The following is a 15664-nucleotide window of genomic DNA, read 5'->3' on the forward strand; positions in this document are numbered from 1 at the left end:
TTAATCTTTCTCCAACCATCCACTGACTCCTGGTTGATGACCAGTGAGTGGTTTTGGTCTGGTGTTCAGAGACAGCTGATGTTGTCTGCGTTCATTGTGTCTCTTGTCCAGGGTCCTTCCTGTTGTCTCCTTTCTAGGACATGTCTTGCCTCAAACTTTGTTCTGGAACCCCCTGCTCCATGTAAAACCACCTGTTATCATGTAACTGAAGGTCCATCCGTTACTACTGACATGATGACAACTGAGCCATCTTGGTGACAACTGAACAAATAAATAAATTTCTTGTTGAAAACCATGAACCACTGAAATCTCCTGTAAGTGGACCTTGAGTTAAGTTTGTTGTTCTTTTTCAAAGAATATAACATGTTTTATTGTACCTGTGTGCTGGCATCTTTGGGGCAGCTCTGCTGCATGGCCCAGGCTGAGATAACGTTGAAGCTTTTCACCACGATGGAGTCAGGCAGCAGTGAAGACAGATACTCAGCGTTAGACTCTGGATACTGATTCACTCTCCGGTTGTTACTCACATCCACCAGGATCTTGCCTGAAGAAAAGACACATGGCTTCTGGAGTTATCTGCTGTTGGCAGCATGTACCATGAATGTGATTTATTTAAATCATAGTACATCATTGCGCTGTATTAGTTGCTTTAGTACAGTCACTTTAATTTTTATTATTATCATTATTATTGAGAATCTGCACTGATGTTGAAAAGATTATCTGGCTACAATACTTGCAATGTTAGTATTGCATACTTTTATTGTACATAATATACTGAAATCTTTATCGATACGTTCAGAATTTTTCAGGTCTATCTTATTACAACACTCACTTCAATCATACACAATTCCGTTCCTCCTGTCCATACTGCCCATGAAGAGATCTTGGAGTGCATCTACTTTTTAAGAGATGGGAAGGACAAAATCCACAGTTCTCCATCTGTGTAAAAATGCATCTCAAAGTTCAGTTGAAGCCAATATGAAGCTTTAACAGATCATAAATCAAATGGGTATCATCCAAAAGGGTGTTTCTTTTGCATTACCTCCACTGCAGCTCAGCAACAAAACGCTGCCTGGTAAACACAAAGAAGCAGTTTCATACTACAATTTGGATTTCGAGGCTCCTGGCTGACTTGTCTGACTCAGAGTGCTAAAGCCTCAAAATATTGTCAGCTGAACTTCAGGATGTATTTTTACACAGAACAAGGACTTTGGACAGATTGTGGATTTTGTCCCTCATTTCTTACAGAGGAATCATACCGGAAAGGAATCACTTGGCAGCCAGTGTGGACTAAAGGAATGATTAGTGGCCAAAAATCTTTTCAATGTGCACATGGCATGTGAGTATCAGAACATTCCTTTTAATATTGAGCAAACCCATCATAGTGTATGCTAAACTTCAGTGTTACCAAGGATCTTACCAGCCTAATAGCCTTTTACATTACAATACATTTACTCATTAGGCAGACGCTTTTATCCAAAGCGACTTACATTTGAGGAACAACATACAGGCATCAACAAAGCATCAAAGGGCAGCAATAAATACTAGTAAGAGCTAAGCATTGGGGTAAATACCTAGGAAAAAAAGTAAGAGTTAACAAAAAAGTGCAATTAATACAAGAGAATTGTAAGCAGATAGAAGAAGAAGAGCACAGGAACTGTAGGTTAGAAGTTAGGGGTTAGAGGTGTTAGAAGATAAAGTGTTCTCGGAAGAGATGAGTTTTCAAGAGCTTCTTGAAGTTAGAGAGGGACGCCCCTACTCTGATGCCGTGTGGTAGCTCGTTCCACCATCGTGGTGTCACAGATGAGAACAGGGACTGAGATTGCATTGTGTGTAGGTGTTAGAGCCATTAAGAAAACGTGGTCAATATTTAGGATTATTTCATATTCGTAAGTTATATTAATTTTCCTTTATGTGTTTCACTTGGTTTGTCTCAGACAGATGTCATTAGTGTATATTTAGAGAATTAATATGTGTAACTGTCCTCCATTAGTTTGTCCTGTTAACTCAGAGCTATTCAAGTGCCATAACATGCACCTAAGTGTATCAAAAATTAGGTGAGAGCACCTACTGGCACTACTGACAAAAGGGTCAGCAAAGCAGTACATGGAGCAACAGTTTTCTGACCATCGCGTCGAGTATAGCAATAGGAAATTTTGAAGTTACCTGTGTGTAAGTACGTTTGATAGAACACATAGGATTTAGGACTCTGCCTTGAGACTTTTATTTTTTAACAGTCGTCTTTTTTGTCAAATAAAATTTCAGATATTTTTTTCTTATTACATCTGCCTTCTTGCCTCACTGGATTATACAGTTTTGCCCTCTTTGGAAAGCACGAGGCAGAAACATTATGTCCTGCGATAGTGGCAAAAGAAGTTTTAAAATTACACTCACTACATTTAGACAGAAAACTGCTCCGTGTGAGAAAGGACTATCAAGATAACAGCGACACACGAGCGACGAGTTAATTGGCGCCGCGCTGCAGGAGTATACGGAGTATTGGACATCTGTGACCAGAGTGGGCAAGGTGTAGTTGGACTTTGCATGGACTTTTGGACATGAAAACGGCCGGACATATGGAACGTAAGCATCTCTTGTGTGTGTTTTAAATGCTAACTGAGTACAGTACATGTGCCTGCAAAAGGAATGAAACTACTGTGTTAAAACACCAGCTACTGAAGTGACTGGAAGGCTATATACAGAAGCGGCTTGCGTCATTAAATGGAGTAATTTCACTGAGGAGTTTGTGGCAACAATCATTATGGACCAAAAGGAAACAGAAGCTTCCACAAAACAAAAAGAGTCCCAAATCCAACTGTTAAAGCACAAGAGGAGAAGGTTAAGCAGCTAAAAGGAGCAAGGTGTGCCAAGTTAGGTTATCTTACTAGAAAGATTAAAGAAATAGAAGCTCTTATGGATGATGATGGAAATGCTGAAGAAGTGTAATAATAGCTGCTGATTTCCCGAGCATGTATATGGAGTTTTGTGCAGTAAACGTTGCAGGTAAAGACCATATGAATGAAGATGTTTTTCAAGATCAGACACAGTGGTATGAGCCAAAAGCCATCTACTTAAGGAGTTTTGTGGAAAAAGTGGAGAGTTGGTTGAAAAAAGTGGAACACCAAGCACATGAGGCAAAAAGGATTGATGCTGAAGTTGAGCCTGCAGACAGTGCCTCAATGGTATCATCAAAACATAGTAAAAAGGCACAAGGCAGTCATTCCGTTTCTGTTGTGTCTTCAACCACATTATCTGTTAGGCTTAAGGTAGAAGCTGAACGGGCAGCTCTGGTAGCACGTGCAGAGTCACTTAAGCAGAGACAGGAAATTGAGAGAGAAGAAGTTTTGCTTTAGGTGAGAAAAGAAGAATTGGAGTTGCAAACAGCTATTGCCGCCGCAATTGCAAAACTCGAGGTGCTAACTGTAAGGGAGCCAGCTCATGATGCATCTGCTGAACCCAGAAATAAAATGGCTGCCTGCCTAAGAGCTTCAGGCCAGGGTAGTGAGGGCAGTTTCAGAGCTGTGCAGTCAGAACGTGAAGAGTTCCACCAAAGGAGTAATCCTCAAAATAACTCAGAAAGAGGTAGCAGATCTCATTAACTGAACGCTATGGCTAGCAATCATCTCAGCCCAGGAAAGAACAGAGCTGCCGATATTCAAGATTTGCTGAACGTCATGCAGCGACAAAATAAGATTACAGAGCTTTTAGTGACGCAACAGAAGGTGTCCACTCTCCCACCACTGGATATTCCAGATGGAGACGCACTTACTGAGTTTGCTGTGTTCCTCACCGGTTGCTGCAACACAGTTGACAGCATGGAGTATATTGAGGAGATGGATAGCCCTGCTAATATGAGGACAGTCATGTCCAAGCTTCCCTTCAAGTTAAGAGAACGGTGGAGGGGAGTTGCTTGTGACATCCAGGAAAGGACAGGAATGAGAGCCAGGTTCACTGACCGCAAAAAAAATTGCTTCGCTCCCGTTGTTGCAACATACAAGAGCCTGCCTTATCCAGAGATGGGAACAACCTAAAAACAAGGAGAGAAACAACATCTTTGCCATAGATGTTACACCTGTTTCAAGGCACACAGAGCAAGTAAAGAAGGCAAACATTTCCTCAACAAGTGGAAAACTTTCTGTCACAAAGGAGGACATAATCTGGATTGCTGCAAGCTCATTAAGCAGAAGCCTCACAAAAAAAGCTTGAATTTCTCAAATCAAAGGGATTGGGTTTTGGATGTCTGTCACAGGAACATTTAAGTAAGGGCTATCAACAAAGAAGCACTTGTCATACATGTTCTCAGAAACATCCCACCATTCTGCACTTGAACAAAGCAGAGTCTGCGCCCTCTGCTGGTGAGAGCAAAAATGCCAAGCAACCAGTTTCAGTTTCGGTTTCTTCTCCTACAAGGGATGGTTAATCTTGTGGTTGCACTGGGGCTGGAGAAGTAGCCTGTGCACTGTCAATTGTGCCAGTGAAGGTCAGGTGTCTGAGGAGCAACATAACAGTGGAATCATATGCATTCCTAGATCCCGGCAGTACTGGAACCTTTTGAACAGAGGAGCTGATGAACGCTGTAAAGGTAACAGGGAAAGGGGCCAACATTCTGCTCCGCACCATGGGAAAGGAAGGGACAATCAGTACATGTTGTCAAGGGGCTTGAAGTCAGTGGTTTGGATGAGGACAACTTTTTGAAGCTCCCCCAAACATCTTCTCACGGGCGGAGATTTCAGTAAAAAATATTCCACAGCAAAGTGATGTGGACAGATGGCCTTATTTAAAGGAAGTTTGTTAATAGGAACAAACGTACCAAAAGCACTTGAGCCGTGGAAGGTTATCAACAGTGAGGTCGAGGGCCCATATGATGTAAAGACTGTCTTAGGCTGGATCAGGGGCAGATTGGCCACCTGGCAATTCTGGCATATGCCAGAGGGGCCGGACTATTTGTTTCAGGATGGGCCGGTCAGATTGATATTAATATCAGTGTTTCCCACACATCAGCTTTACTTGGGTGGCCTTTGAGGTACATTAACGGGCGCCCAACTATATTTGGCGACCCATTTAAGCATTTTGCTGAGAAACACTGAGACAAATGATCATCCATTACGTTATGTTAAGACTCAGAAGGTGGATATTCTGAAAAATAGCTTGGAACAAGAAATGTTAAATCACAAATGAAAATGCTTTGAGAAAGATGTCTGTGAAGATTCTCAGTCATCCAGGTCATAGTTATCCAACAAAGGTTAAAGTCAAGGGCAACTGGACTTAGCTGAAGATACTAGAAGATGTTTCGTCCCTCATCCAAAGGACTTCTTCAGTTCTGACTGACTGGTAGGGAAACTCAGCTATTTAACCTCAGTGGGGTCGTTTGCCAGGATCGACGATACTGCTGGTTCTTTAGTGCTCCTGGTTGCTGTAACGACAGTCGTTACAGTCGTAAGGTCCATTTAGAACTGAGAAGTCCTTTGGATGAGGGACGAAAAGTCTTCCAGTATCTTCAACTAAGTCCAGTTGCCCTTAGCTTTAACCTTCGTTGGATAGCTTTGGGAAAGGTTTATTTGCACAATAAAAAAAACATGCACTGCAATTTAAATATAGAAGAAACAAATGTGCATTGTCCAAGAAAAAAAGCTACTGATTAGTGAATTATATTCCATTTTACTCCATAAATTGGTGCAGAAAGTGCCATGGGGAGTTTAATGCTCAAAATCTTCTCACCTGCTGCAGGTGTACTATTATGCAGCCACTTTGCAAGGCACATCTCTAAACTGTTACAAGGGCCAGATCTGACTAGCTCATTTTTTGGCGTGCCGACAAGATTCCAGCAGGAGCCAATTGCCTTCTTGCCTGATATCAAAGGCATATTTCATCAAGTCAGAGTTCCTGCCGAAGACACTGAAATGCTGAGATTTTGAGGTGGCCTCACTTTGGAACTGAAAGAATACAGGATGGTTGTTCACTTGTTTGGTGCAACCTCTTCACCAAGCTGTGAAAACTACGCACTACGGCAGTGTGCTAAGGACAGCCAGGCAAAATTCAGCTCAGAAGGAACAAACACTTTCCTGAAGAACTTTTACATAGATGATTGCCGGAACTGAGGAGGTTTCAAGCTCACAAAGTGGATTTCCAATAGCAGAGCTGTGCTTGCATCTGTGCATGAGGCTGAAAGGGCCAAAGAAGTCAAGGAACTTGACTTGGAAAAGGATTGTCTCCCTGTTGAAAGAGCTTTAGGAGTTCAGTGGTGTGTGGAGTCTGACACACTAAGGTTCAGAGAGGATATATGATCCATTGGGGATTTTGGCTCCACTCATCCTCCCACTTAAGCAAATTCTGCAAGAGCTATGCAGAACGAAACATGCTTGGGATGACAGCATGCCAGTGGCAACAGTGGGTGACAAACTTGCATCACCTAGCTAGTTTTGAGGTGAAGTGATGCGTGAAACCTTCAGCTCAACTTCACCACTACTATACCCTGACTTGAGATCACTGCTGCAGTCTTTTGGACCGACAGTACGTCAGTCATTCAGTATCTCAAGTGTGAGAATGCAAGATACCACACGTTCATTGCCAATCGGGTTACGGCAATCAGAGAGAGGTCAATCATCTCTCAGTGAAGGTATGTGAACACAGCTGCCAACCTGCAGACTGTGCATCATGAATGCCTTTCTTAAGGCAAAGACCTAGATCATGGGTCCAGACTTCATTACAAAACCAGAGACTGAGTGGCCGAAAATGCCAGAAACCATAACATGCCACAACATGCCTCTCAGCAATGATCCAGAGATGAAAGAAGCTTCAGTTTATGCACTCATGGCTGAAGAGAGCACAAATGTCACTTCCCTGCTTATTCATCATTATTCAAACCGGCGTCGACTAAAAAGGGGCGTTGCTTGGATCCTTAAACTGAAGTGCATTCTGAAGCTCCTTGTTCAAAAGAGAAAAAACTTGACAGCAACACTCAAGCGGACTCAAAATGGAAAGGTAGAACTAGAGAAACAAATGAAAGACTTTAAAGCATCATTCACCATTCTACCCATCTCTGTTAGTGATGTTGCAGAGGCAGAGTTGGAGATAGTTCGCTTCAGTCAAAGAGACAGGTTCTCTAAAGAAATCGCCATGCTTCAGGAAGGAAAGGATGTGTCAAAAGGTAGAACACACTATCGGCTGTCCCCAGTCATGCAAGATGGCATATTAAGAAAGGTGGCAGGTTGAAAAGATCAGCCATGCATGAGGAGTTGAACCCCCTGCGATCTTGGCCAAAGACCTGCATATCACCCCTCGTATTCTCAGATCCGTTCATGAGCAACTCGGACACAGCGGCAGAAATCACATCTTGTTCAAAGTACGACAGAAGTACTGGATATTACGATCCCATGCAGCTGTCCGGAAAAACCTGTCACAATGTGTAATCTGCAGACGCCAGCATGGAAAGACAGAAAGTTAGATCATGGCAGACCTTCCCAGTGAATGACTTGTACCTGATGAGCTGCCATTCACAACGGTTGGCGTGGACTATTTCAGTCCTTTTGAAATCAAAAGGGGTAAGACCATGATCAAGGGGTATGGTGTAGTTTTCACTTGTTTGACATTGAGAGCTGTGCATATGGAGGTGGCAAGTTCTTTGGACATAGACTCCTCCAGACACGTGCTTCGGAGGTTCATCGCTAGGAGACGGCAGGTCCAGCTGATATGTTCTGATAATGGAACAAACTTTGAAGGTGCGGAAGGAGAGCCGCAGACTTATTTTGGAGATGTTGGACCAGGGAGTATTTACCGGCGTTACAACAGAGACATAAATGGTCCCATCTAAAAAGGAATATCAGTGAAGATGATATTGTCCTCATTGTGGATGAATCGGTCCCACGAATCTCTTGGGTGATGGATCCAGACAGGCTAAGGTGAAAACTAGCACTACGACCTGTGACCAAACTCTGCGTGTTACTTGAAGATGACATGTAGCCTCCCTTCTACATGCAGCACAAGAGACAGTGGTAAAGGCTGATCTCCAACGGTGGGTCATGCTGAAAGGAGTTCCTGGTGTGGTAAAAGGACTAGCCTATCATATTGACATTATAATTGGACATTATACGTTATTTGTTAGTTGTTTGAAGATGGTTGTTTCATGGCTCTAAAGAATGTTTGAAAGAGTAATTGTTTTGTGGCCCACAAGAACAATTAGGGGCCGGAATGTTAGAGCCATTAAGAAAACGTGGTCAATCTTTTGGATTTTAATTATTAATATTAATTTTCCTTTATGTGTTTCACATGGTAATATTTTATGTTTGTCTCAGACAGATGTCATTAGCGTATATTTAGAGAATTAATATGTGTAACTGTCCTCCATTAGTTTGTCCTGTTAACTCAGAGCTATTCAAGTGCCATAAAATGCAGCTAAGTGTAGTAAAAATGAGGTGAGAGCACCTATTGGCACGTGCTGCGGGAAAAAAGGGTCAGCAAAGCAGGACATGGAGAAAAGTTTTCTGACCGTCATGTAAAGCAATAGGAAATTTTGAAGATACCTGTGTGTAAGTACGTTTGATAGAACACATAGGATTTAGGACTCTGCCTTGAGACGTTTATTTTGTAACTGTCGTCTTTTTGTCAAATAAAACGGGATATTTTTTTTCTTATTACATCTGCCTCCTTGACTCAATGGATTATACAGTTTTGCCCTCTTTGGAAAGCACGGGTCAGAAACTTTATGTCCTGCGATAGTGGCAAAAGAAGTTTTAAAAGTTGCCACTACAATAGGGATGGCAGAGCCAGGCGGCATTCGTTGGAGGAGTGCAGTGGCAGAGAAGGAACGTAAGCTTGCATTATGGAGTTTAGGTAGATGGGTGCAGACCCAGTAGTCACTCTATATGCTAGCATTAGTGATTTGAATTTGATTCGGGAGGCCACAGGTAGCCAGTGGAGGTCACTCAGTAATGGAGTGACATGAGTCCTTTTGGGCTGATCAATAACCAGATGCGCTGCTGCGTTCGGAACCATTTGTAGCACCACACAAGCTGGAAGACCCACATGGAGGGCACTAGACTAAATTATGTCTTCTTTTTAAAAAACTCATACAGATACACATGATCCTACCTACTTTCCTTCAGTCAGCCTTTGCTTTCCTGTTTAGTGCAATACAAAAATCAGTTTGAATAAATTAAAATGTCCTTTAGTTAGCTACTCCATCACAGTTACACAACAGGTCTGCTGTTATGTTGCATGGCGATGCATTTGAAAGCTGAAATGGACAGTTAGTGTTCTCAGTGTGTGTATGTGTGTGTGTTCTTATCTACCTTCCAGTAGATGCTTGAGGTCCCACAGGACAGAGTAGTGCTCACGACGAATTGCCAGGAACACGATGCTGGCCTTCCTCACAGCGTCTTCATGGTGTGTCACATCCACCACATGGGGGAATGACTGGGCTGCCTGTTTAGGATGGCGGCTTCCCACCACTACATGGAAGCCACACCGCAGCAGGCGGATAGTCAGGCACTTGGAGAAGTCACCTGAGCCCAGGATTGCCACTGTGGGTTGGGCAGGCAGGCAGGCGGCCCCTGCATCTCCAACTCCGTTCTTCATGCCATTGGGTAGGAAACAGGCCTGGGCATGGTGTAGCTGGTGGGAGGAAGAGGCTGTGAGGAACACAGGGCTCCTGCTGCCACCCATCATAGAGATGGAGTCCATCCTTCGTCCCTGTCAGTTGTTCTTCTGTGGTTTTCTGCTTAGGAGGATTTCAGTGGGTCTAATGCAGGTGAGAGGAAAGGAGAAGAGGGGCAGAATTAAAGCATGATTAACTGATTAAGTTTTCATGGAAAGTGATGACCTGCATATGGTCTTAGGCAGAATGACTTGCCAACCCTCCCGATTTTCCCGGGAGACTCCTGTTTTTCATTGCCCACTCCAGGCTTCGTCCTGGAGTCACAATTCTCTCCATTTGCGGTATTTCTCCCGATTTATGACAAATGTTCACAACTTTTTGTCCTTTCCATTGCCAAAAACTTTTTCTGGCACTATAGTTAGTGTTTCTAAGCCCTATAACAACTCTCTCTCTCTACTGTTTCCACCCGGACAACAACATCATAGGTCATATTTTATGGAAAAAATATTAGGTTATTATATTCTGGTTTTCTATCTGATGTTCTCCAGCCGCTCTGCCTCAACTCTCAGTGATTTACTGGCTGCTAGCTTTACTTGTTGCTAAAGTAAATGCTAACTGCTACTAAATGGAGCTGTGATTAGCTAGTAAGCTCTGATAGCTGTGCAATTCATTTGCCAGTTATTACCACATATAACCCAAGAATATTATAGCTAAATGGTTGATTAGGTTAAAGCAAGCTAGCCTCCATGTCAATATAGTTTTGTTAGACTAATATAAATAATGTTACAACTTTATGGTTTGCCAACAATGAGTCTTTTATTAACAAGCTTAGTTTTAATAGTAGAAACTGCATATGGAGGTATATTGATAGCAGAGGTCCAAAGCGATAAATGGGCTAAGATCTGAATTTACCAACTTTTACCAAAAAATAGTTTTTTGAACCGCGAGAGCCTCAACTTTTACAACTGTAATTATGCAGTTATGTTAAGAGATCTGGTTTCCGTAACAAATATTTCCCATAATATTTCTAAATAATGTGGTCCTAAACAGTATGAATTGCATAAATTGGGTATGGCTATAAAAGCTGATGAACCTGTGAGCCCAAAGGCATGTGTGAGTAGTCATAGTACAACAACGTCACAAAACTTTACACCCAGAAACTAACTTGGGACAATCAGAGTGTAAAAGACTTTATCAATGTGCTCACACACTAGTACCTTTTCTGTGTCCTTATCTAATCCAAACATACATCAATCGGCCCAATCAAAACTGAAGGATTTTTTCACCAGGCACTGACAAACGTAGATACAGTGCATCCGGAAAGTATGCAGCGCTTCAGTTTTTCCAAAGCCTTATTCTAAAATTGATGAAATTCATTATTTTCCTCAAAATTCTACAAATAATACTCCATAATGACAAAGTGAAAGACGTTTGTTTGAAATCTTTGCAGATTTACAAGTATTCACAGCCTTTGCTCAATACTTTGTTGAAGCACCTTTGGCACCACTTATAGCCTCAAATCTTTTTGAGTATGATGCTACAAGCTTGGCACACATCTTCTTTGCAGAACCTCAGGTTGGATAGGGAGCGTCGGTGCACAGCCATTTTCAGATCTCTCCAGAGATGTTCAATCAGGTTTTAGTCTGGGCTCTGGCTGGGCCACTCAAGGACAACACAGAGTTGTCCTACAGCCATTCCTTTGTTATCTCAGCTGTGTGCTTATGGTCATTTTCCTGTTGGAAGATGAACCTTCGTCCCATTCTGAGGTCCAGAGCGCACTGGAGCAGGTTTTCATCAAGGATGTCTGTACATTGCTGCATTCATCTTTCCCTCGATCCTGATTAGTCTCCCAGTTCCTGCCCCTGAAAAACATCCCCACAGCATGATGCTGCCACCACCATGCTTCACTGTAGGGATGGGATTGCAGGTGTTGAGCAGTGCCTGGTTTCCTCCAGTCATGACGCTTTCCATTCAGGCCAAAGAGTTTAATCTTTGTTTCATCTGACCAGAGAATTTTGTTTCTCATGGTCTGACAGTCCTTCAGGTGCTTTTGGTAAAATCCAGGTGGGCTGTCATGTGCCTTTTACTGAGGAGTGGCTTCCGTCTGGCCACTCCATACATACCATACAGGCCTGCCTGAGTGCTGCAGAATAATCATCGGGTTCTTGGTCACCTCCCTGACTAAGGCCTTTCTTCCCAGATTGCTCAGTTTGGCCGGGAGGCCAGCTCTAGGAAGAGTCCTGGTGGTTCCAAACTAATTCTATTTATGGATGTTGGAGGTCACTGTGCTCATTGGGAACTTTAATGCTGCAGAAATTTTTTTGTACCCTTCCCCAGATCTGTGCCTCGATACAGTCCTGTCTTGGAGGTCTACAGACAATTCCTTGGACTTCATGACTTGCTTTATGCTCTGACATGCACTGTTAACTGTGGGACCTTATATAGACAGGTGTTTGTCTTTCCAAACCATGTCCAATCAACTGAATTGACCACAGGTGGATTCCAATCAAATTGTAGAAACATCTCAAGAATGATCAGAGGAAACAGGATGCACCTGAGCTCAATTGTGAGTGTCATGGCAAAGGCTGTGAATCCTTATGTACATGTGTTGTTATGTGTTATACTGAAAATCAATAAATCAACCTCCCCCCAACCCCTTTTACACTGTAAATGTTTGCACATACAAATCTTATGCACATGTAAATAAATTCCATATTGCACTTTGTCCTTATTCTTTTATATTTTGTATATTCTGTCAGTTTCATATTTTTATATTTATATAGGTTTATGTTTATTAAGCACCAAGTCACCAAAGCAAAATTGATGTTACACAGACACAGAGTTTTTCATTCGTGTGTTTTGGCTTTTGTTTATCTTTTTAAAATATTCTTGGGCATATACATGCTGGTGTCTTTAATGTTAGGTACAAGTGAATATTGCCAACCTCTTCTATTTAGTACCGCCAATCCTTCAACCTTCTAGCTATTGATGGTAATTTTGCATACAATTATTAAGTGAGTTATTAGTCAGTCCCAAATTGATGGTTTAGTTTAGAATACTTTATGACACTAGATAAATTGGCTAGGTACTGGCTATCAGTTTTCTCTCCTTTACAGTAGTGCCCCAAGGTGAATTTAACACAAGTTCAATTGTATTATCCATCCATCGTCAACCACTTATCCTGCGTACAGGGTCGTGGGGGGGCTGGAGCCAATCCCAGCTGACATCAGGTGAAAGGCGGGGTACACCCTGGACATCGCAGGGCCACACATAGACAAACAACCACTCACGCTCACACCTAAGGACAATTTAAAGTCCCGGAGCACCCGGAGAGAACCTACGCAGACACAGGGAGAACATGCAAACCCAGAAAGGCCAGGGCACTCGGGTTTTGAATCTACGACCTTCTTGCTGTGAGGCAACAGTGCTAACCACCGCACCGCCCCTCAATTGTATTATTAATTATTAAATAATAGTAATAATAATTATTATAAAACTATTTAATTTAATTATTGATGCCATTCAACCCTAATTCCCAACACTTCCTAATTAATTAAACATGGTGGTTAATCACTGGAGCACATACTTCTTGGACAGCCTGTTTGAACAGTTAACCGCACAGTAAGTCATATTATCTGTCCAATATTTGCATCAAAAATCTCCAGAGGTCACAAACACTGCCAAGATGTCACCCCCACCTATTACTCAAAGCAGTCACGGCATTTATTATGCATAACTTTAAGATTTAATAGAATTTTCAGAAAGTTTAAAAAAGAAATCACCCCCCTTACAGTTGTCATAAAGCAGTAAATTGGCTTCAGAGACCAATCCAACCAACATAATCTTCTTTGTGTGTCCATGTAAACAACAAGGCAAACAATTACATTAGTAAGATTAGCAAATTAAACTAACACATACTAAGCTTTATGTAAATAACTTTTTACCCATTGACTTACATTCATTTACACTAAGCATTATTTTCATTATTTTCACTATAATACAATAATTGTAAAAAAACTAAACAAAATCATAATTCATGTGTTCCCTTGTTGGCTACATGTAGGCTATATTACCTTGTGTGATTTATGTTGTTATCTGCATGTTTTGCATGTTTACAAGGACGTCACGTTGTGTTGAAAACTGGTGGGGACATTTAAGGGCTCACATCGGAGTTGTCACAAAACACTTACATGAGACGTTAGAATGCAGAATATTGGGGTCACGAGAACAAGATATTTTAATACTATTTAAAAGAAATATTCATTGATGAAATATATGATTGGGGGATCTGGGGTTTCTCCCCCAGAAGATTTTGAGCATTCATTTCCTGCGTTCTGGAGACATTTTCTGCACCAATTTATTCAGGTGGCAGGTGACAATTCAGAAAATGAAAATACAATGGAATATAATGCAGTAATCAGTAATTTGTTGGGATTTTTGGGACAATGCAGATCTGTTTTTTACTATACTGACATTGCATTGCATGTTTTCTTATTGTGCCAAAAAAAAAAAAAAAAACCTTCTCATAGCACTTACATTTGTTAATTAACATTTCTTGTAGCAAGCTGTTGTTCAGAACATTTTTAACAAATGCTTTCAAAAAGTGGTGGGTACATTTCCCCAGCGTCCCCAGTGGAAATGACACCCATGCATGTTTCTGACTGTATTATAATGTTGCCAGACAGCAGCTGGAGATGACTCCACAGCTCCTGGTTCAGGTAGCGTGAATGTCACAGAGGATACCACAACTGAGAATGTTGCTGGTCTGGCTCGCAGCTGTCTGTACAACTCTCACTTGTTGAATTTGTGAGCCATGATATTGTGCGAGCACAACAGTGGCAGTTAAATCTGCGCCTGAAATAATAGATTTTTCTCTTGGGAATGTTTTGTCGCGCTCGCGACATATGAGATAAATCTGACGCTGCATGTCTCCATCCTCTGCTGCAGCAGCCCGTCAGAGGACATCCGGAGACGCTGCCTCTTCTAGGCTACTGACCATCTGTCTGCAGCGACAGTGATCTGTGAAGGCCGTGTGTGTGTGCAGGCAGCCTGTGTGCACCTGTAGCGCTGCATCACGGCCATGGAGCCGCACAAAACACATCACACATTCAATTTCACATCTCAGATTCAGAGATGATCGGTCACAGTGAGACTACACACAGTGTACAGGGTGATGGTGTGTTACCCACCTGTCATCGAGCTCCACAGGAACGCTGCTGTTAATGCAGAGAAGCTGACCAGCTGCTAGCTTCCCATCCTGATCCTGATGCTGCTCCGCTTCCGCTGAACACATGATGCATTCACGTCCTGTACGGAAGATCGGAGATCCCCAGTTTCTTGTCCGCAGCATAAGTCGTAGTTTTTGGCTAACCTATATCAACAATCTGATCCCAAGTTGGTGACTTGGGCTGTTCATAATGTAACAAAATAAATAGATCAGATTTCTCTTTAGTATGCAGTCTGATGTGTTATGCTTGGGTTAAGAAAAATGAGGTCAGGAGAACTTGTGCGTGTGACATCTTTTTTGCACAGGAGTTGTGCTCTTCTGTCTTTCTGAGTGGAAAACCTCTCAATTGCCCTAATTTTGAAGTCAGGAATGATTGTGATCATTTTTTCTCCACAGAGAGCATAGCCAGAGCATTCAGGCAATCCCGTGTCATGGTGTTCCTCTGGAAGGTCTCAACCCTCTTTAAAGAGGAGAAGCACCTCTCTGATTCTGGTGTTTGTCATGCGTGGGGATGAGAAGGTTGTTCTCCATGAAAAACTGGGACAGAGTCAGCCTTGAACTCTTTGTTTAGATAGATCAGGGTAGGTTCTGTATGGAGCTTGGCCTTGTTCACCATGGGGTGGGTTTCCACTGTGGCTTCCAGTGCTGAATCTGAGAACTTTATGGTGCGTTCCGGGAACAAGTCTACTCGCAACAGAGTGACCCTGATGAGGAGCTCGATGACAGAGGACCGCTCTTTGGCATGACTCAAAACAGTTTGTCTTTTTTTTTTTAAACAGGGCAGTACACATAGTAAACAGCAGAATTAAATTTCCACATCTCTCAGTCAGATAATGTAATTAGTA

General features: G+C 42.2%; 1 protein-coding gene across 1 annotated transcript in view; it reads right to left on the bottom strand.

Moving 5' to 3' along the window:
• Positions 1-14915, bottom strand: part of steap2 (STEAP family member 2, metalloreductase) — a 23290-nt gene extending 8375 nt beyond the window's left edge. Inside the window, exons 1-3 of the mRNA XM_046065376.1 lie at positions 14782-14915; positions 9288-9736; positions 378-544 (exon numbers count right to left, since the gene is read on the bottom strand). Of these exons, the coding sequence (XP_045921332.1) occupies positions 378-544; positions 9288-9678 (558 nt within the window). The 5' untranslated portion in view covers positions 9679-9736; positions 14782-14915. The remainder of the gene's footprint in view (positions 1-377; positions 545-9287; positions 9737-14781) is intronic.
• Between the last annotated feature and the right edge of the window lie 749 nt (positions 14916-15664).

This window comes from Micropterus dolomieu, linkage group LG01 (assembly GCF_021292245.1).
Source record: "Micropterus dolomieu isolate WLL.071019.BEF.003 ecotype Adirondacks linkage group LG01, ASM2129224v1, whole genome shotgun sequence".
NCBI lineage: Eukaryota > Metazoa > Chordata > Actinopteri > Centrarchiformes > Centrarchidae > Micropterus > Micropterus dolomieu.